The sequence below is a fragment of the Pectinophora gossypiella genome, chromosome 1 (assembly GCF_024362695.1).
Source record: "Pectinophora gossypiella chromosome 1, ilPecGoss1.1, whole genome shotgun sequence".
NCBI lineage: Eukaryota > Metazoa > Arthropoda > Insecta > Lepidoptera > Gelechiidae > Pectinophora > Pectinophora gossypiella.
This window is the reverse complement of record NC_065404.1, coordinates 10,646,814-10,668,174: the sequence shown is the minus strand read 5'-3', so window position 1 is coordinate 10,668,174 and position 21,361 is coordinate 10,646,814. Positions and strand designations below refer to the sequence as shown.

At 36.7% G+C, this 21,361-nt stretch overlaps 2 protein-coding genes across 3 annotated transcripts; one reads left to right on the top strand and one right to left on the bottom strand.

Annotated features, from left to right (window-relative positions):
- The first annotated feature begins 852 nt into the window (after positions 1–852).
- Positions 853–5,919, top strand: LOC126382369 (transmembrane protein 268). 2 transcript variants are annotated; one of them, XM_050032193.1, is made up of 5 exons: positions 853–1,297; positions 1,403–1,518; positions 1,619–2,131; positions 4,700–4,958; positions 5,466–5,604. In XM_050032193.1, exons 1-4 carry the CDS (start codon positions 970–972, stop codon positions 4,937–4,939), a joined length of 1,197 nt encoding a protein of 398 aa, XP_049888150.1. In that variant the 5' UTR covers positions 853–969; the 3' UTR covers positions 4,940–4,958; positions 5,466–5,604. The 2 variants fall into 2 exon arrangements, with proteins under 2 accessions (XP_049888150.1, XP_049888161.1); XM_050032204.1 differs by lacking the exon at positions 4,700–4,958 and having other exon boundaries at positions 5,466–5,919.
- Positions 5,920–11,138: 5,219 nt separating this feature from the next.
- Positions 11,139–20,741, bottom strand: LOC126382064 (glycerophosphocholine phosphodiesterase GPCPD1-like). The gene is made up of 7 exons (XM_050031760.1): positions 19,392–20,741; positions 18,740–18,965; positions 18,144–18,353; positions 17,513–17,635; positions 15,915–16,049; positions 13,409–13,555; positions 11,139–13,191 (listed from the first exon to the last, which is right to left on the bottom strand). The coding sequence occupies exons 1-7, from the start codon at positions 20,459–20,461 to the stop codon at positions 12,790–12,792; spliced, it is 2,313 nt and encodes a 770-aa protein (XP_049887717.1). The 5' UTR covers positions 20,462–20,741; the 3' UTR covers positions 11,139–12,789.
- Positions 20,742–21,361: the final 620 nt, after the last annotated feature.

Below are 21,361 nucleotides of genomic sequence, written 5' to 3'. Positions count from 1 at the left end.
GTTCACGGGGCTTCATGATACAGCAATCCAATAATGCATCCTATATTTTTTCACCGTCCGGAAGGAAAAATTAATAATTTTATTTATTTTATGACAACACAGACCCATTTATTTGTTAGTACCTTATAACTAAAGGGGATTTGACACGCTTTATGAGCTCCAGTATGAGAGGGCTGTCACACCTATTTGCAATTGCAGCCAGGATTCTATTGCTACTGACCCGCATTCTGTTCAGTAGGGATGCGGTTTTTTTTGCGCCAGATGGCAAACGGAAATGACATAAAGAGCATACCATAATGATGGAAATGACTAACCGTTTTTGCGTCTGGCCCGGTGACCCCTAATTAAGTATAAGAGTACCTATGAAGAGTACTGACAAGTAGGTATATAGGTAATTTATAAATAAATACATAAATGGACTAAGTATAATTGTCTTCTTTTCTTGTCTACGTTTCTTTCTTTCTTTCTAAATAATAATAATGTTTAGAATACTAGGCATAATTAATAAACATGTCACAAGGTGTTATAATGACTGCGCTGCAAGTCTTCTGTGACTATGCTCTCGGCACTGCACACCCCGAAAGGATCATGCGTGCATGAGTGTCTGACATGGCTTGAGTACTTAGAGCAAGGCCCGTCTTACACTATGCCTGAGTAGGATGAAAAGTAAGACAATGTGCCATGCTGCTGTTCGTTCCACATTTTTAGTCTGATACGAAGAAGGTATTCAAGCATTTTCGGGATTTATAAACTGCCCCAACACTGGTAACACCGACTGTCACCACACCACTGCGAATTCATTCATTCCTTTGCTTTGATTCATTCGATTTACTTTGACAAGTGGTGAATGAGTGAGTTGTTTAGTTTGGTTTGGTAAAGTTTGGTTGCAGTTGGTTGCAGGTTTATTCTAGATTTATTACATTATTTTTATTATTTATAAAGTAATTAATCTTAGTATATAAGCGAAAAATGAGTAGTACAGATGTGGCAAATAGTTCGGCTAAAACAAGTGAAACAAATGGTAATATTCATCAAGATAAATTGCCAAAAGATTGGGTGAAATTTGACGATGAGTCTCCTCAAACAAGCGATCCTCTGTCAGATCCTAAAGTTTCTTCAGAGATTCCTGTTTCGACAACTGCAAGTACATCACATACTACATCATCAGAACCTGCTGCCGTCCTAAAAACTGAAACCGTACACGTTAATTTAGAGAGAGGAGACAGAAACACAGAACCCGTGACTCAAGCCACTCTCTCTAAGAACGTAGAGTTTGTCAACGTGCGTCAAGGTTTCTGTAAGTACCTACTAGTTGCAGCGGACTGTGCGTGATTCACATACTTAGTCATACAAACAGATCCTTACAGGTTAAGATATCAAGACTATTTTAAATCATTTTCAGCAAATGGTGACATAATAGTAACACTACTCCCTGTAAATAGTAAATGGCCATGGATAACTGCGGCGCGTTTCCGTCCTGAACTTGTACCTGAGGAGCTGATGGCTCAGGGCTTAACAGTAAGTTGCTATGCTAATAGGATGCTAATTGGACTGAATGTCATTTCAAGTTTGTCAACTTTAATAGTATCTATGTCATACATAAATTTTGTATTTTTAGCTAACTGTTGAAGAATATGTACATGCAATGGAACTTCTGGTCAATGATGCACGATTTACACTCTACAATATTTGTTACAAAAGAGTTCTTGTCTGCTGGATAACTCTCGCCTTCCTGGTACTGCTGGCGTTGTTGTTCTCTGGACTCACCGGACTGACTTTGTTCTCCCTTGGAGTACTATGGTTGGTTCTGAATGCAGCTGCCATTTTCCTTTGTATGTGGATAAAACTTAAACTTTCTAAGGGATTGGAACAATGTTTAGGAAGTGTTAACAAATTGCTCAATAAACACAAACTGATACTGGCATTGGATGATAGAGGAAAGATATCTTGTCATAAAGTGAATTTATGTTTTATTTACTTTGACTCGGGACCTTGCATTGCTCACATACAGCAGTTCATTGAAAGTGAAGAGGGCAAAACAATTATGGAAGGTTGGGAACAGAGGTTGGATGTACCTGCCAATGATATTGTGATTCAAGGAAGCCAGTCAACAAGACTATCACGGAGACAGGTAAAGCATCACTACTGCAGCAAGCTGCTAAGGTATCTTACATTATCTGATGTTACTAAATAGTTTATTATTTCCATGGATAGTTACTAATATCAGATAATCTAAGATTTTATAATATAATTTATTTTATGTTAAGATAGAGTTAGTAGTCACAGGAAGTAGGTTACAATTGTCTGGCATGACTATCTTAGAATGACCCTTCTGTATAGCAGCATAAGGGTTACATTATTATTTGTTATGCCATATCCTTAACATTCTTGTGCTATAATACTAATGATAACAAATAACAAAGTATTATCTATAGAATATAACCTATTGGGTGTGGTTTGAACTAAATGCTGTTGTAATATAATAATATTATTATGTGTACTGGACTGTGCTTGCATTATTGAGGTTTTGTAAAATAACATATTTCCTGTGTTATACATTTTACATCAATAGTTTCTCATTGTTCCTGCAATTAATTAAAAATGGATATCTTTTGCTGTCATTAACACATTAACTGGCCATTATGTTAGGCTGTACAGTACACACTAGTGATGTAGCGAATATTCGCATTTGCAAAAACCGTGTAAATATATTTTGCAAAGTAATTTTATGTTTAACCCTCTAGCGGATATTGTAACTACGGTTAATACGGAGGATCTTTGTATATTATAATAATCTTTATATTTTAGTACCTACCATCAATTTAACAGCGAAAAATGCACTTTGCTGATTTTAGGTAGTTGGTAAAATAATCCCGAACTATGTACCTATTTCGATGTATAGAGACTATTTTTGTTTTTCAAATGCAAAGTCAAAGGTTCCCCGGATTCCTCAGTGCGCTAGTAGGACTTGCACCTGACTGGCTTTTTTGTGTTTACGGGGGCTAATACCTATAAATTTATAAATTAAGTGGGCGCCACGTGCGTATTATGTAGGTATGTAGTATAATATTATGTAATATCTAAATCGAGCCAATAAAACAGCAAACCATTCGCATTCTCGAATATCGGCGGTATATATTCGCATTTGCAAATGTCAAAACAATATTCGTTACATCACCCACCACTATATTCGTACACACACAAACCATAAAAATATACTATGTAGCTTCAAATAATACCTACAAAAAATAGAAGTCGTCATCTATCCACTCAACGAAACTGCTTATAGTCTAGAGGACTGATTGTAGTTTAAACCAAGAAAAAAAAATAGAAGTACCTAGGTACCTAACAGAGATATAAGCTAGGAAGCTTTGTTAAATAAGTGATAAACGTGTAAAATAAACAGGTATTAAGTTCAGTCATCAACGTGAAAGAAATGCCGTAGTTTCAATCCAAAGGGCAAACTAAATTTCTATTTAGAAAAATACCAAAGAAAGATCAAAGCGTAACTTAGAACAAAAAATAAAAAAATAACCAATAAAACAAATTAAATCCTTATCTTTAGTTAAGGATAAGGACTGACCATTTTCTCCTGACTTTCAGTTGAAACAATGTCGGTATCATATTAAAGATATTTGGAATGAATTTGAATATCAATAAGGCTTGGGGTTTGGCTTAAGACCACGCTCGAGGTTCGGGTCGTAACAGCCGACCATGATGCCTTCTTTCCTGTGGCTGTGCCGTTGCTCTTCTCCGTCCTACCGTACCGTCCTGTCCTTTCCACTGACTTTCAACTGAAGATAAGGTTTTATTTTGTGTTATTGGTATTTTTATTTTATTTTACATGTCTTTTATTTTGTATGTTTAGTTCTCAAGTTATGCTTCGTTTGTATTTTTCTAAATTGATCTATCGTTTCTATTAAAAACCTGCGGCATTTTTGAACGTAATACCATTATTTAACATTTCTAACGGGGCGGAAGACAAGAGGGAAACCACTGCCCTATTTTTCCCTAAAAAGTAGCATGGAGTATGTTACACCGACACGCGCGTGGCTCTTAAATTAGTGATGAACGTTTATGTAACATAATTTCCTAACTTTCAAGCTTTCTTGTTTAATTCTTTTACTTCTATTTTTTTTATCATTTTCATCGTAAATGAAATATCTTGTGAACAACTATTGTTCAACTTTTATTTACTACGTTAACAAGTGTTCCACTTCGCTACAATAGTCATACACGCCTATGCATAGAGTCCCTCCTCACCGCGAAAACAATGCGCAGGCAATACGAGGGACATTCCCCCGTGTCCTTTTTTGTCCGCGATCCTATTATTTACCACGACTTACCTATATGTACTAAGTTTGGATATGATAATTACGTTAATTCACTTGACTAAGTTCGAACTTGTCGGCGGATAGGTATTATTCGCTTAATAATTTAATCGCGCACAAAAAAGGTTTCGCGGATAGGTACTGTTCCTTGTTTATTGGGGTGTGTGTATTATATATTATTATTTTTATTTGATTATATTCTTCACTTATTATATAAACTTAAATAGGATATTAATTACAACTAATACTTCTTATTCTGCTGATAACAACTGTACTTTTATCTATCGGATATGCTATTTTTATACTATATACTTACTGTTGACTTAATAGAGTAGTTTAGTGGGTAAGCAAGGCATATGAATGTGCAGGGTATGGCAGAACCAGTGTACCTTCGGTACCTGCAACGCTGGGGCAAAGACTTCCTGCGGCGGCGACTCGACTGGACTCTAGACGAGGACGGCGGGAACCCCGCAGCGCCGCGCCATTTAACGCACGCGCTTTGCCCGTGCCAATACGTTGAGGAGATATTGCGGAACAAAGAGCCCCGAGACACCCGAGCCTGTTGCCCATCCTGCAACGACTGGCTCAGGCGACGGGGTCTCGATTGACCAAACCGCTTCATGTTTGGCAAGTCTCCTTCTAACTTTCTTGTGTCAACGCGTGTCTTAAATTATTTGTTTTAATTGTCGAAATTCAAATATTTTCCTGACCCTGTAGCCTGCGAACGAATTGGTGACCTAAACGCGTGGTTGTCGATCACATCCAGCTTGCGATCCTATGTATTGCGGTCCTATGTTTTTACTGGATGAGAGTTGGTCGCCAAATTGCTCGTAAGCTGCACGAACTCCGTTGTATTAGTATACTTTGGAAAAAAACTAACATATTTCTCTTGTATGCTCAGCTAGTGCCATAACTACTTAAATACTTTAAAATCTAATTGTAAAAAAGACAAATGCCTACGCGATCATTGAAGGGAGCAGTCAGCGCATCTACTAATAGAGTTCCATAGCAAACATCCGTCTAGTTTGAGCTCACTATCAAATCTGCTTTTCCAGTCATCGGTGAACACATTTATGGAGCCTTTTGAAGCTTTGGATTCCTCAAAGTTGATTTAAATATATCTTTGTGTTACAGGAAAGGGGTGCACTTCTATTTTTGCGATATGCTGGTCGCTGGGGCGCGTATGCGGTTAAAAATCGTCTGAATCTGAGCAGCTCAGTGCCCGGTCGCCACGGTGCGAAATACGTATGCCCGTGCCAGTTCATAGAAGAGCACCTCAAAACGAAACCACCTGCAGGCATGGCGAAGTTCTTCATGTTACCCAACCAAAATGTTCAACTGTACTAAGACAGGTATATTAACTGCAGTATTGGAATTCCGTCCAACATTATTAATAATTACTTATTATATTAATATGACACATATCATTGTATCTTCTTAGATTTATAGTTACACTTTACCTTATCTGTACTTAAAATAGAAGTTTTTTCTTTTACATATTTTAACTATACACATTTATTTTATAAATCTTTATTGAAGATCATAAACCTAGTGCTATTTTTAATAAATACATTTTTCTAACACCGTTACGACAGCTTCGTGTTTGTACACAAATTGAAATGACACCAACTTTTGATGCAATGTTTCAATATGATATCTTCAGTAAATACTTCAAAATTGTAGCTTAACTTAAAGATAATGTATGTAAGATTTCGCCACCTAACATTTCACTGGGTCAGAACTCAACACTAAACGAATAAATGGAAAAAAATACGAAAACTGCAGAAGTAACGCCATCTACTGACGCAGCGTTACCTAGCTGACTGAAACACATCACCTTAATAAGTACCTATTCCGTATTATGAGAACATAAGTATACTTACCTGTTTCTTGCGACACTTCTGGTGACCTATTAATTTTTCGATATTTTTTCAAAATTATTATTATACATTCGTCTCACGATAAATGTATTTATTTGAAAGTGGCTCTAGTATCGTTGCTTTTTCGAAGGGATCTTTGAAAACTACAATTTACTATGAATTTATTTTAAGTATTGCCTATTTATATTTAATGTTTATGTTAATGTAACTGCTGGGCATTTTATCTCTATGCTTAATACCCACTTCAATAATATTTCTGCTCTAATATATATGGCAAAAAAACGTAAATTATTTAAAAATATATAATTATTATTTTTATTAAAAAGTGGCCATAAAATGATTTTCTGTTGTAAATACCAGAGTAAGTTTCCACTTTTACTTCAGAGATTTTATTGATTTTAGTTAATTATTTAAAATTAATAGTTAAAAATATTAACTATATATTACTATTCAGTTAATATCTTGTTTCAAGTAAACCACATAAACTTATGAAAGAGGAACAGAAATGAATTAAAATTATAAATTATACAATTTGTAGTTAGGTTCATTTTACGATAAATAAATCTTATGACAATACGCACTAAAGCATCCCTGATACAAACTCGTTATGCGCGACTGTTATACCTGTATACTAAACTCTAAAAGCTAATGCTCCACTTGCCTGTGATACGATATTTTTCTAAATTCTAGAGGCCCCTCGCGGCATCCAAAGATGGGGTTGTTCTTTTAGTTTGAAACCTACGGCATTTCATTCAAGTTGTTCAACTAAACGTAATAAGTACAATTATTAATACTGATATATAGTTAACTTCAAAAGCTTTGTAGTTTCCAAGATTCCTTGTTACAACATAACTGTTTTGACCGTTAAAGAAACATCTTGAAAACGACTATTATTCAACTCTTATTTACGTCAGCAAGGGCTCCACACCGCTACAATACACATCAAATTCCAGCACTGGATTGGATTAGTGGAACAATATGACATGTGACCGGGCATTAGCCACAAGTTTAACACGTCATGCGGTTATGAGCCAACGGTACAATGTACTAGTTAGGTATTTATCATTAGGTAAAACTAGTGCAGACGTATAGGGGTGCTTTAGTCAACGATTTAGGCCTTCCCAAAAGAGTACATTAACCAGCAACACTGATTTATTCTTATTATTAACATTATACATTAAAATCACAATGAAATTGTACACTAGTCACAGAGTTAATGCAGCTGAAGCGGTGCCCATATTTTTGATGAATTATAGATTGAAAATGAATTTAAAGCCAAAGCTCAAATTGTTAAATGTGTCACTACTTATAAATTATACACATCTATCGACAAATCCACATATTTTTAGATATAACAAGTACCTGCCACTAAAAATAATCGAAAGGAATTTGATTCGGTTGTAGCAAGTTAGGTACTTTGCAATATATATAAGTATTCTTATGTTGGACTATTAGAGTGTCCTTAAATTAAATGTAGGTTTATTAAGTTACCTACGAGTACATTATAAAACATTGAAGAATTCTGAAAATATGTTAAGAAAAAATCTTTACTAACCAATTTTCAAATAAAAAATTAAAGAATGATGAAAATAATATTATTTTTAGTTTACTTAACTAATTATAATTACTTCGGTAATCCATTATCAGGCCCTGTATTCTAAATACTAGTAAGTACCGTGTTATAATTGCGTTTGTTATCGTGGCGCTAGCAGATTTTCATTATTTCCACCATTTAAGCAGACCATATATCTATTTGGAACAAGTTGAAAAGAGCAGCAATGTGCCTAGGCACCTAACAACTTAAAAAGTGTGCATCTAAAAATAGAAATTAATTATTACAATCTCAGAATTATTCCAAATGTCTACAAGTACCAACAATGTACCCATCTCCAATATGTATGGTAACAAACTATTATACTTAGGTACTGTTATGAGATGTTAGAAACTAAGTACTTATTTTAAGTAGGTAGTAAGATAAGAATTTCGCAACGTTGTGATTAAAATGTAATTAACATTCCGTCCCTGTAAACAAAGTACTTATTTAAGATATACCTACCATATCAATATTTTTATGTAACTTTTGTTAAAAATACATAATATATTCGACTACTTACCTTGGCTTTTTTATTTTACGATATTTTAGCATTCTTATGTACTTACCTCAGTGTCTCAAGACGAAAGTCTTTGACCAGTGCGTGTTGCCAGTGATGACCTACGGCAGTGAGACGTGGCCGCTTACTATGGGTCTCGTGAGGAGGCTCGGTGTCGCTCAGCGGGCAATGGAGAGAGCTATGCTCGGTATTTCCCTGCTGGATCGAATCAGAAATGAGGAGATCCGCAGGAGAACTAAAGTCACCGACATAGCTCGGAGAATTGCAAAGCTGAAGTGGCAGTGGGCAGGACACATAGCGAGGAGAACCGATGGCCGATGGGGCGGAAAGGTTCTGGAGTGGCGACCACGTGTCGGACGACGCTCAGTGGGTAGGCCCGCTACAAGGTGGACCGACGATCTGGTGAAGGTCGCGGGAAGCCGCTGGATGCGGGCAGCGCAGGACCGATCGTCGTGGAGATCCTTGGGGGAGGCCTATGCCCAGCAGTGGGCGTCATACGGCTGATGATGATGATGTACTTATGCGTTTATCATTAGCCATTGCTATGTTCTCTCTTGGGACTTTCTCTCCACTGCGGGTTGGTGGAGGTGTTTTTACGGCTAATAGCCGGGACCAACGGCTTAACGCGCCCTCCGAAGCACGGAATCATCTTACTTTATCGGACAATCGGGTGATTCAAGTCTGAAAAGTTCTTACTAAACAAAGCACAGTTTCACAAAGTGATTTCGACGATGTCCCCGTCGGAAATCGAACCCGGACTTCCAGATCGTGAGCCTAACGCTCTAACCACTAGACCACGGAGGCTGTTGGCACGACATATAAGTGCGCGTAAATTAAATTCCGAAAGCAAGATCACAACTCATAGTAGGGGTACGTATTTGAATATCTAAAATTGAAATACTTTACGTAAAAATACCTACGTTCAGAATCCCTAAAATCATTATACCTAATGGTTTATAATACCTTAGCTTATAACGCCGACCTATAAAATACCTAAGTTTAAAAAAACTAATGGACTAAATGTCTAATGTAATAAAATATCTACAGTTATAACACCAACGTTTAAAATACCCAGTGGTCAAAATACCTAAATGATGCATCACTCGTGAGCGTTTTTCTTAAATAGTAGTTCGGGCGCCGCGAGCAAAAAAGAAAATCTGTAATGATTAATATGTTAGGTTTAATTTAAATAATAATTTGATTTATAAGATAAGTCAATTATCGTATAATTATTATCGGAGTTGTAATTTTTGTTGGTTATTATCGTACTTTAGTGTACTGTATTATTTCTGTACCTTTGTATTACTAAGTAGAAAATTACACTTTTATTTTTGATAACCATTATGTTGATTAAAATTTAATACTGTAATAGGTCGTGTTTCTTTTTGCTTATACCTTTTGATCTTCACATACTAACAGTATTTTGAATTTAGGTCAATAAACTTTGAGGTACATCAATTTAAGGGATTTTAAACGTAGATATTTCAAGTTTTAGCTTTATGAACTTAGGTAGCATAATCCATTTGACATTTTAAACTTGCGGTATTTTGAATTTAATTAGAAAAACCATTAGGTATAATGATTTTAGGGATTCTGAACGTAGGTATTTTTACGTAAAGTATTTCAATTTTAGATATTCAAATACGTACCCCATAGTACCTACGGGAACAAAACATGCAAATGTTCGACTAAACAAATGATACTATTAGAAGAATTTATGAATAAAGAAATGTACCTTTTAACTCTGTGATGGTTTATTTACGTCCTTCACGTTCAGACATAAAAAAGAAACAATACGATTTTGGTTTTATTACATGCAAAATAGGGACGTTCATAGAATGATTTCGGTCAAGTGCGAGTTGGGCTCGCATATCGAGGGTGCCGTACCAGCATACAAAGGTTGAACTTAGCCGATGACAGCAATCTTTGCCTACTCCAATGGGAAATAGGTGTGACATTATGTATTGTATGTTATAGACAAGTAATAAATCGGGCATTATATATAATGAAAATCGAACAAACATTGTTTTGATATCCTTTAGAAAAGTTACTCTGAACCGGCGTGTGTGTATGAAGCGATCCATAATTGTGGAGAGCAAGGGAAGTGTGTCAGGATCGAAGCAAATAGAATTCCATAGACTGCTTACTCCGGTGGCGAGTGAGCGAGTGGTGAGTGGGCGAACTTTATGCAAGCACGTGTGTGTGGTTTTAAATAATTGCATTAAGAATGTTGCGTAAAATGTCTTACCATAATACTGGTTTAATTTGATCTCATAATTTTTAAATAATTATTTATTATTACATGTTTAGGGTGTCTGTTTTTTAATCTTTATCATTAATATCTTTTTCATTTTAGTGTGTTGTCCGACTCATACTTGGACGATTTTTATGCCCTAAGTTTGACTCTTATGTATACTACCGTTTGTTCTTTAAAACAAAAACGTTAACCTTGTTTAGACCCCTCTTTATAATTTAATCTACTCTTTGTTATTTTTGTTGATCCTCCATAATAAATAACACAATCTGTGAAAATTTCAATTAGCTGCCTATTAAGGTTCAATAGATGCACAGCCCTTTAAAGTGAAGACAGGCGGTCGGCCAGACAGTGTACGTTTAGGAAAAGGGTCCCAATACGGTAGGTCATCATCGCTAATTTAAGAGCCAGACTCTTGTCGGTGTAGCATTCTCCATGCTACTTTAATAGGGCAGTGATTTCCCTCTTACCGTAGATACTGCACCCTAAAAAGTACCTATGCGATGTTAGAACTTTCGATAACTCGCCTCTGATACTACAACTGAGAAATGAAAGGCAAATAGCTTTTTCATATTTAGTTTAATTTTGGATACACAGGTAAAATGTAAAATAAAAATATATAAAATAAAACTTGATCGTCCGTCTTTTCTGTTGTTATCTTATATATCACAGACTGTAGTGCCACTGTGCCACACAAGTTATACAAGAACCATAATAAATCGTACGTATTTCCAAAAGGCCGTGTTTAACACAAAACGTCATCACGTATGCATTGCACTTGGTGGCACCTCGTGAATGTTTGAAATCAATAATATATATGTACAAATTTGAAATTAATATAAGAAACAAAAATAAACCCTTTAGAGGTACGAGTCCATGAATTTACAATCTAGTTTCACAATAAAAATTAAATGTAAAGGTATTAATTTAATCAATTTGCATTGAATAATTGCATTGTTTTTAAACAGTAGTTGAACAGGGGGGTTAAAACGGCCACATCGAAGCGATTCATCTAAAAAAGCAATATTGCTATTTGACATTTGTATTGCGCACTTACTTTTATATGCGCAAATGACAAAATGCAATATTGCTTTTTTAGCTTGCTTCGATGTGGCCTTTTAACCCCCCAGTAACATTTCAGCTTTATGTTATTTTTTGTGTCTCTAATAGTCTACATAATATTTCCTTTAAATAATGTACCCTGTTTGAAAAGAATTTACTTCGCCCTACTGTTGCAGAAATATCGATTGTAAAAATCATCGATAGCTCATTTAGATCAATACTATCGATAGTACTTATTGCTTCCGACTATTGCCAGCACTCAGTGGCGGCCCCAGCAAAATATTTAGGTGGTGCGAGTCCTCACAGTGTGGCGCTTCTCAAAATACAGTTTTTATTTTTCGATTAGTTTGGCAGTATTTCGTTCGGCAGTGGAGTATGCTCCATACCCCATTCGGTTGCCTGTGCCCAGGACTGGAACGTATATGGGCTTATGTTTCAATTAGTTTACGGCCACCGAAATATACCTAATTAAATCTTTTGAATATGTCGTTTTCGGTCACCCATTAGATGTATCAGTTTTATGTGGCCGCTAAGAGGTCTAATTCACAGGGCAGGTGTGCCCAATCCAGTTACTCCCCTGTAGATCCGGGGCTGCCAGCTAGGGTGGTCCCTTCTGGTTGATTTTGGCGCCTTCCTAAAACGGCGCCCGGTGCAATCGCACCCCTCGCACCGCCCTAAAGCCGCCACTGCCAAGACTACAGATAGTTCAAAACTATTGATAGTGTCGATAGTATCGATTGTTCTTGCAACAGTCAGAAGCAACACTGTCGATAGTATGGAAACATCGACAATATAGCTTATCGATACTATTGTTTTCTTTTAAACTACCGATAGTGGCCTATCGAAACGCAACACTACTTTGCCCATTAATATTGTCTATAAAATATTACAAAGATTTTAATTACTTAAGTTGCAAGCCTCTCGTTGGATACAAATACATAATCTTACGATTGTATGAATACGAAAATACGTTATCGAAAATGTATGAGTAAATAATAAAACTATAATAGCAAATGGATGATTTTAACGAACATTATATTTAAGAAATGTCATGCGTGATTAATTTACTATGTGGCGTAAGTAAATAATAAAAAAAGGTATAGATTGAGCAAAATAAAGTGTAGAAAATATGATTGGATCTAAGGAAAGTACTAATTGTTTCGGCTCTTTTTAGGGGAACCCTTGGAGGTATCACCACAGGGAAATATGCCGTGGAAATTATTTCGTTGCTCTTTCACCTGACACTCCTTTTGGTAGTTGGAAATGGCATCGTCTCTGTTGCGTTTGAGGTTTTTGTCGGAGGCGTCATCGCGGAGGTTTTTGTCGGAGGCGTCATCGCGGAGGTCTATGGAGGAGGCGAGCGACTCTAGGGAGGTGACGGTGGAGTGGTCCTTGAGGCGGTCGCGCACGGTGAGGTCGAGGTAGGGCCGCACGGCGTTCTCAGAGGTGCCGACCGAGGCCGCGCCGCTGCTCTCCGTCCGCTCATCCTCCAGCTCCGCCATCTGCAGCAGCTCGCGCTCCGACAGGCGAGCCTCCACCAGGAATATGCTCTCCTGTTACGGGCGTAGCAGTCAATCAATTACAACAGCAGCAGGTGAGTGCTGTGTGGATGCATCATATTTACGATATGACTAAAATACAACAGCGAAGTCTAGTTATGTTTGTGACGAATGTTCGAGAAGCTAGTGCAGTAAGGATCAAAACAAGGGCCATGGGAAAATACGAAATTGTAAAACATACGTGTTATAGAAAAGAAAAATAAATGTTTACCTTTACTTCTTTGGTGGTGTATTGATCTAACTTGTCGTAAATGACGGCGTGCAACCCCATCCCCTTGAGCTGCATGATAGTATTTTTGTCGTTATTCTCATCTCCCCAGCAGAATATTACTAGGCCTGCGTCCGTCGCCAACTTCACCTGTAATTAAAAGGACAATACAATATAGACTTACAGACTATAAAAATATATTATACAATGCAAGGATTCTGTGCTGGTGGGAGCTATTAAAAACATAGAGCACATTCAGTTATTGCATCTTCCCGGGTAGGTGTAAGTGTGTCGTAATAAACGATAGAGGGATTACTGGGACCAAAGGCTTAACGTGCCTTCCGAAGCACGGATCATCTTACCTTCGGACAATCAGGTGATAAGCCTGTAATGTCCTAATCAAACTAGGGATCACAAAGTGATTTTTGTGATATGTCCCCACCGGGATGCGAAATCCGGGATTGTTAAATAAAGTATTATTAATTTTATTTAAATTAACAATTTGACATACCTAAGTCTATTGATAGCGAAATCTTTTGTGACTTCTGTTTAAAATTTTAGAGTGATTTAAGTTGTACATAAGGGTACCTTATTTATGATTATATTTCAAATACAGAATCAAATCATAAGAGATAATAACACATGAAGGCAACGCCAGATACACGCGCGAATATTAAAACAATGGGGCGCGTGCTGTTGTCAACAGTGTCGTTTACTGCATTCTCATGATTCTCAGTTGTTATTGTCACGATCGTACTCCATAACAAAGTTCCATCATTGTTGTAGCCTGCACTGTGTAAGGCAGACAGACAACTAAACTCCAGAACACTACTGACTGCGTCGCGGCGTGGTCGACGATTTCCCTACTTCAGAGCTTATCGCCATCGACCCACTACGGTCGATAAATTCTTTCAACTATTATCCTCTCAGACGACGCCTGACCCTGAGCCGAGATTCTCGGCCAACTGGTCACCCTCAGGCCTGTTATCTAGAAGCGGGTGAGAGCCCTTAGCGCTCTTGATTTGTCCGGCCAAGTAGTTAATGCCATTTGCGGCAAATCTACAGTCGCGTCAAAAAAATAAGCATATCACGAAGGCAGATAGGTATATCCATTGGTATATCGAATTAAATACAATTGTATCATAACAAGCGAGGGACTAAGCTGGTCATAGCCCCCACATCCTGATTATACCGATATTGTGAGTGTCGCTATAAAGAGGCCATGACCGACGGGATCTCCTACTAAACCGACAATGACGTCTTGATTTTAAATCACTGAGAGATCCGTCAGAAACAATTGAACACGATTAAGTAGGTATGGACAGCCTCCGTGGTCTAGTGGTTAGAGTGATAGGCTCACGATCTGGAGGTCCGGGTTCGATTCCCGATGGGGACATTGTCGAAATCACTTTGTGAGACTGTCCTTTGTTTGGTAAGGACTTTTCAGGCTTGAATCACCTGATTGTCCGAAAAAGTAAGATGATTCCGTGCTTCGGAGGGCACGTTAAGCCGTCGGTCCCGGCTATTAGCCGTAAAAACACCTCCACCAACCCGCAGTGGAGCAGCGTGGTGGAGTATGCTCCATACCCCCTCCGGTTGACTGAGGGGAGGCCTGTGCCCAGCAGTGGGACGTATATAGGCAGTTTATGAAGTAGGTATGTAATTTGGGTATAGAATCGCAAAATCAATGTGGCCTAATGATGAAGTTGAAAAAACTTTATAAAAAGCCATATAGATATTTCGTGCAAATCGTAGACTAATAAATACTCAGGAATACCTACCCACCTACTAAATGTTTTTTACTATTGCTAAACACGACTATAAAGTACCCACCTACCTAGTTATTTGTTATTAATATTACACGCTCACGTGAGAGTTCTTATCTACAAGTACGGATTTATTTATAGTCACGTGTTAAGGCCATCTACTCACCTAGGTACCTACATACCTAGTAATATTATTGGATTGAGGTCGCGCGACCTTGGGCGTGGCGGTGACAGACCTCGACAACTCTTTTATTCCTAGTTCGAAGCAATGCTCTGATATTAACATTATCGCGTTTCTATATAGATAATATAATAACTACATACCTCTACCTAGATGATAATATTTATTTAAAATCATTATTAATATAGGTATTCTAAACGTATACCTACCTATTTTAAATTATTTTTCCGCGTGGACATTATGTTTGGAGAATCTAAACAAAATATTTACAAAAAGATACTACTGTAGAAAACAAAATAATGGTAGCGTTTAGCGCGTTGGAAGCCAGTGTAACTTCTTACTAGTTAGGCGTACCATCTACCTATTATAATTAATTATAAATGATGAAGTTACAAAGAGAAAAGATATTTCATATAGGTACCTATGACTATGAAAGGTCGCTGTAGTACCTACTTAGTTCATCTTGCGATGGATGAACCATGTACCTATGACTACCCCGATTAGTATATAGTCGTGAGCTTATGTTGTACCTATAAAAACACAATTTAAAATAGGATAATACCTGCGTTGGATCTCTGAGCAAGTCTTCAGTATGAACGACGATGCCTAGAATATCCGAGCTGACTGCGCTCTGCACTGCGGCAGGTATGGTCAAGCACCTGGGATCCTTGTATTGCTGGTACTTTTTAGTCACACCCTGGAGAATAAACAAAATTTGAAAACCACATATCAAAAATACTTTTTATAATATTTTAATAATTCTAAATACATTTCTTATGGATACCTACAGAACGCGTGTCACCAGCATTAATTGAAGGGAGTACTAATGTGGCTGTACTTCTCAGTGTGGCTAAATAGTGAATGTCGACGATTAACACGTGAAATAAAAAAAAACTGCTCCTTTGCACCAGCAGTCACAGTTAACTATGACTAAATAAATATAAACATCCTTAAAAAAAACACAAACTTCCATCAAAAAATCTGTAGCGGTTTTAAAATAAATTAAACTCCATAGCCATAAGTAAATATTAAAATAAAAAGTATATATTTTCCACAAGTTTATTATAGCAATGAGGAACTTTACAGGGTACGTTCCCCTAAAATTAATTGTAACAATTACCTACTTTCTCATTACTCGGGTAAGTACCTACATAACTATTCAAAAACAAAATCTAATGGCAGAGAAATATATAAGAATTACGTTGCTACCTATATTGCTTCTCTTTATTTTGATTAGAATAATGAGTGGATGATGTGTTGTGTGTGCGTGGGTGTATAACAAGTATAACAAGAGTCATCATTTATACTCAAAAACAAAGATAAAAGATGTATGCATACGTCTGTTATCCATGAAATTAGAAGCTTAAATGAATCCAACTCTGTACAGCGCCATCTATATTTTTTTGGGGAACGTAGCCTGGAAAATCCCTCATTGATTTCGATTCGAAGAAAATACGGACTCGTACTCGTATATTTTAATGTGCGTCGGAGCAAGGTGAATGCGTGGGAAGCGAACGTAGTAAAAACGTAATCAAGTCTGTTAGGTGATTCTCCCGTGGCGACGCTTATCGTCACACCTTTTGAAAGGTTATTTATTACTTGTGAAAATGAGGTGCACGTCGTTCCGTCATGCGTCACCAGAAGTGAACAACCCACAGTGTTACCTGAATGTATATACGTCTATTTAAATCTTGTTTTATTATATCAGTAATCATTTTCGGATAGACCGTATATAATTTTGAATTCTTTACAGGGTGATGAAATGAGCATTCCCTTTTCAATTTGTAAAACTTATCACCCTTTGAGGTCTGTCGGAAGAAAGTTATTTTAGAAATGTCTTGTATAACTTCACCACTTGTCTGTATCTCACTCGAATGTGTCACGGCGAAGCCGACTTTTAAAAGAGTTCTTTTTGTGGGTAGATTATATAGCATGCCTACATATTACATTACTTGCTTGACTTTATAGTCAAGGCCATATCCTGTTCGGTTAGCAGAGAAGTAATGTTTCCACAACTGGGGGACAAGTGGCTGTAAGTAAATCGATCAGACTATGAAGTGTAAGCAACTTCCCGGAAGTAATGCTTAACTTTTTTAAGAAACCGCATCTTGTTCAGAATAGTAATAGATAGTTAGTAGAAAAGAGTAAATAGGTACGTACTTGCGTCAAAAACATAACGGGATACTTGTTTTGCTTGTTGGTGGCCATGGTGCAGATGTCAGGGTTGAAACATGATAATACTATGCGACGCTCTCCGGCGTGTTTCAATACCACATCTAATACCTGTAACAGTTGTAATCATAAAAACATTTAGTTAAGTAGGTACCTACTCTTGAGAGTATTATCGTGCGTTTTGCGTAGGACCGTCATTTCGCTGCAAGGGCCGGGGCGCGAGATATTTTATGCCGGCACTTTTGCCGGTTTTCCAGCTCTGTATGTAGGAAACTTTTAGGAAGCTTTCAGCCTTTGTTCAACATAGTAATCTTCCCAACAATAATTAAATATTATGAGAATCAACCAGCAGCAGTTTAAACTTAAACTATCTATTATAGACAGATTCGTCATGTTACCAAACAAAGCTACTGAGTTTCGTGCTGCCCCTTCAAAACACCCCAAGAAATACCTAGAATGTAAATAAAATATGCTCTATAATCTCTGAAAGTTTCATTAAAATCTATCCAGATTTTTGACAATCATTAAATAAATAATAGTGTCTATCTAGACACAAGTGTTATTAATCTTATATTTATACAATTTGTATATATATATAAGATTATTTATTAAAGCATACCTTGTCAACATAGGTGTTCATGTCAAATGGATTTTCCAACTCAAAGGTCCCATCATCCATTTCCATGGTCCACTTGAGTTCTATGTTGAAACCAACATGTATATCTATACAATCCATGATGTGCTTTAAAGTTGGAAATGGTTGATGCTCTTCTAATTCTTCATCATTAAATAACATTTCATGATTACGGCCTTCTACCAAATGGTACACCTACAATAAAATAAAATAAAAATGAAATGAAATAGCAATAAATACCATTCTGGTGCCTATACATATAAAACTAGAAAAGACGTAAGTAATAAATGCTTGCAATTTTAAATTAAATTTATTCTATAATTATTTTAATGTTTAATGCTTGAAAAATAACAGGATACCTTGCTAGTTAACAAATGGTATGATGCAAGATGTCTAGTCATTTTACAGGCTATCTAGTAATTCTGTATTTCATTTTAACTGAAAGAGAATTAAAAATACAATAATTTTATATTCACATCACTGAAATGATTGATTTGTTTAGAGTGATGATATTTTTAAGCTGCAAATGATTATGATAAAAATATAATTTTATAATGTAACCGCTGACACATCAGGTATACCTTAAGGTTCTGAAGATGTTCCAAGGTGAAGTCCTTCACAGGCAATTCTAGCATTTCTGAGAAGTCTATTTCTTTCTTTCTTTTCATTGAGATACACACATAAAAATCATGATAAATAACTGGTATCAAGTCTTTGCTTAGCTGAACATCAAATTCAAGCATATCTGCACCACTTGCAGCTGCCTTTTTAAGAGATGCTACAGTGTTTTCACGAATAGCATTTCCTCTGAAAATTATTATAGATTATCCAAAAGAATTTAAGTAATGGTACAGTAATCAGGCTCAGGCTTATGTGAATTCAAAATAATGGTCTAGAGAGTTACCTACACTCTTTGGTCGGTCTTCCTATGGAATTAAACACTTAAACACTTATTGTGCAACAAAAAAACATTATAGACTAGTTATTTTAAAAAGGCCCCATTTCTTTATTTCAAACTAAATACTCACTTGCCCCTCAAAGACCAACAAAGAGGGGTAGAATTATTAATTGATTGAATCACATAACTCTGAGATATTACTGCATTGGCATAATAACAGATATTTATTTAGAAAAAGACATCTACAATTAGTAGATTGCCAATATTACATTTTAAATTAAAATGCATGTTGTCTTGCATAGTAATTTAAAGATAACATAATTTCAGTTACTTACTCTTTTGTTTTGAAGCTTGCACCAAGTCCTCGATGGCCAACTTCTAACCCAGTCCATGATGCGTTCCAGTGCTTAGCAAATGTGACTTCAAAGTCACAGAGCTGCTCAGGCATAGGGTTAACAATCAGGTACTCTATAGAAATTGTGCCGAGCGGTCTGTGTTTGACATTGCATGTAACAGGTAGCTCCATAGTACCTTCTGATGGCTTGAACATATTGGGCAAAACATATGTATAGCCCACATGATAGGGTGGATCCTCAGTTGAAGCTCTTGAGCTATATGAGTAGAAATCAACTAAATAAGCCAGGATTTTGGGTTGAGGTGCAAAGACATTGATAACTAAAATATCATTTGGTTTATATTCTCTGCCAAACTGATCCTGGGGATGTGCAGAACAGATTGTTGTATCATTATCCAGAGTAGACACTTCCACATACACTCCTTGTGGCACCTCAGTAGCCTCCATAATGTCAGTGCTAACAGATGAGTCCTCGACAACTGCTTCTGTTCCAAATGACAGTTTAACTGGAGTAACCTTTATGTTCATGTTTCTATTTCCTTTACGGCTTTTTAGTTTTAAAGGATTATTGAGGAACTTGAATTGTACTAAAGACTGGGCTGTTAGCCATCCTCTACCAACCATTTTCTTCTCATCATATTCGCCGAAAACATCAACAGTGGGGTGTAGCATGTTCTCTGTGATCACCCTCGGTTTGACATTGGTCTCCCAGCGCCGCACGATGATCTCGTTAGTGTCTTCAAGTACCACGCATATCGCGTATCTATACAACACTTCGCAAGTGTTTGGGATAGTCACTGTCTTTGTCCATTGATCTGTCCCTGGTTCGAATTCCATCGGCACGCATTTGTTATACACCCACTCGCCAAGTTCGGGAATATTACCCGTTATAAACAACTTCTCCTTGGCAGCTACATCAGGCGCACTCACAGTAAAAACCCAATCTTGGGAAAGCACCTCGGCAGCTTCTTTTGGTGGTTTATGAGACATATTTTTTTGGGGTATATTTTTTTGTTTCTTACGACCTTGTAAGAAAAACCAACTCTGCATAGTCGGTATTCTTACGTTATTGACTAGAAATAACAGAATCCAATGCACAGTGCATTGGATGTATTTGCAACTATATACACATTTCCATTTTTCACTACTTAAACATCACGTTTCACTGAACAATATCAATTTATATCAGGTGATGCAACGAAATGTTATTTATTTATAGGTATTTTACTGTAAAAGATTTCAACACAAATGTAATGTAATGTTGTTACCAGTCCCTCAACTGGCAACGAACTGCAAATAATGACATCAGCAGCAGCCAGCAGCTGCGGCAACAAAAAAAAAACGGACAAGTCAGTCAACTCTGTACTGTACTGTCATTACCGCTGTCAAGCGAAAGAGCGAGACAGCGCGAATCAACACGATCATCATGATGACGTCGAAGTAGAGATGTCTAAAATAAATAATAATGAAAATTAATCAACTCGTTTGTGATAAAACTTGTCAAAAGTTTGTTTAGTTCTCAATGGATTTTTTAATTTGGTTCTTTGTTTATTATAAGACGTTTGTGCTCGGAATCATTAAACTTGCATTAAACATAACAATAATTTTATAGCTATTTCGTATAGCTTTAAACTTTCGGTATAATCTAATATAGTAAGTTTTAATAAATAGAAAACTACAAATAAAATCAGAACTGGTGAACTGTATAGTCATGTTGACTGCTAACACTGATAAAGGCTTGCATTAAAAAGACATAAACGATTGTTCCATAATATTTTTTTACCACTACTTAAAATTACTAAGCCGATTTTGATGAATCTTATTGAAAGATACATAATGCAATACAGAAATTATTGCAATACGATGTGTAGTTTCTGAGAAATGTGTGGACAAACATACATACATACACCTGTGAAATTTAGCCAGACGTGCACAACATGCATATACAAA

Excerpts from the sequence above, each read along its gene's own strand:
- LOC126382369 (XM_050032193.1), top strand. The coding sequence starts at position 970 with ATGAGTAGTACAGATGTGGCAAATAGTTCGGCTAAAACAAGTGAAACA. Across the intron at positions 1,519-1,618 it reads TGATGGCTCAGGGCTTAACA|CTAACTGTTGAAGAATATGT; the intron begins GTAAGTTGCTAT and ends TTGTATTTTTAG. Across the intron at positions 2,132-4,699 it reads CAAGACTATCACGGAGACAG|GGTATGGCAGAACCAGTGTA; the intron begins GTAAAGCATCAC and ends ATGAATGTGCAG.
- LOC126382064 (XM_050031760.1), bottom strand. The coding sequence starts at position 20,461 with ATGCAGAGTTGGTTTTTCTTACAAGGTCGTAAGAAACAAAAAAATATA. Across the intron at positions 16,050-17,512 it reads CCGTTATGTTTTTGACGCAA|GGTGTGACTAAAAAGTACCA; the intron begins GTACGTACCTAT and ends TTTATTCTCCAG. Across the intron at positions 13,556-15,914 it reads TGCTCAGAGATCCAACGCAG|GTGAAGTTGGCGACGGACGC; the intron begins GTATTATCCTAT and ends TTTTAATTACAG.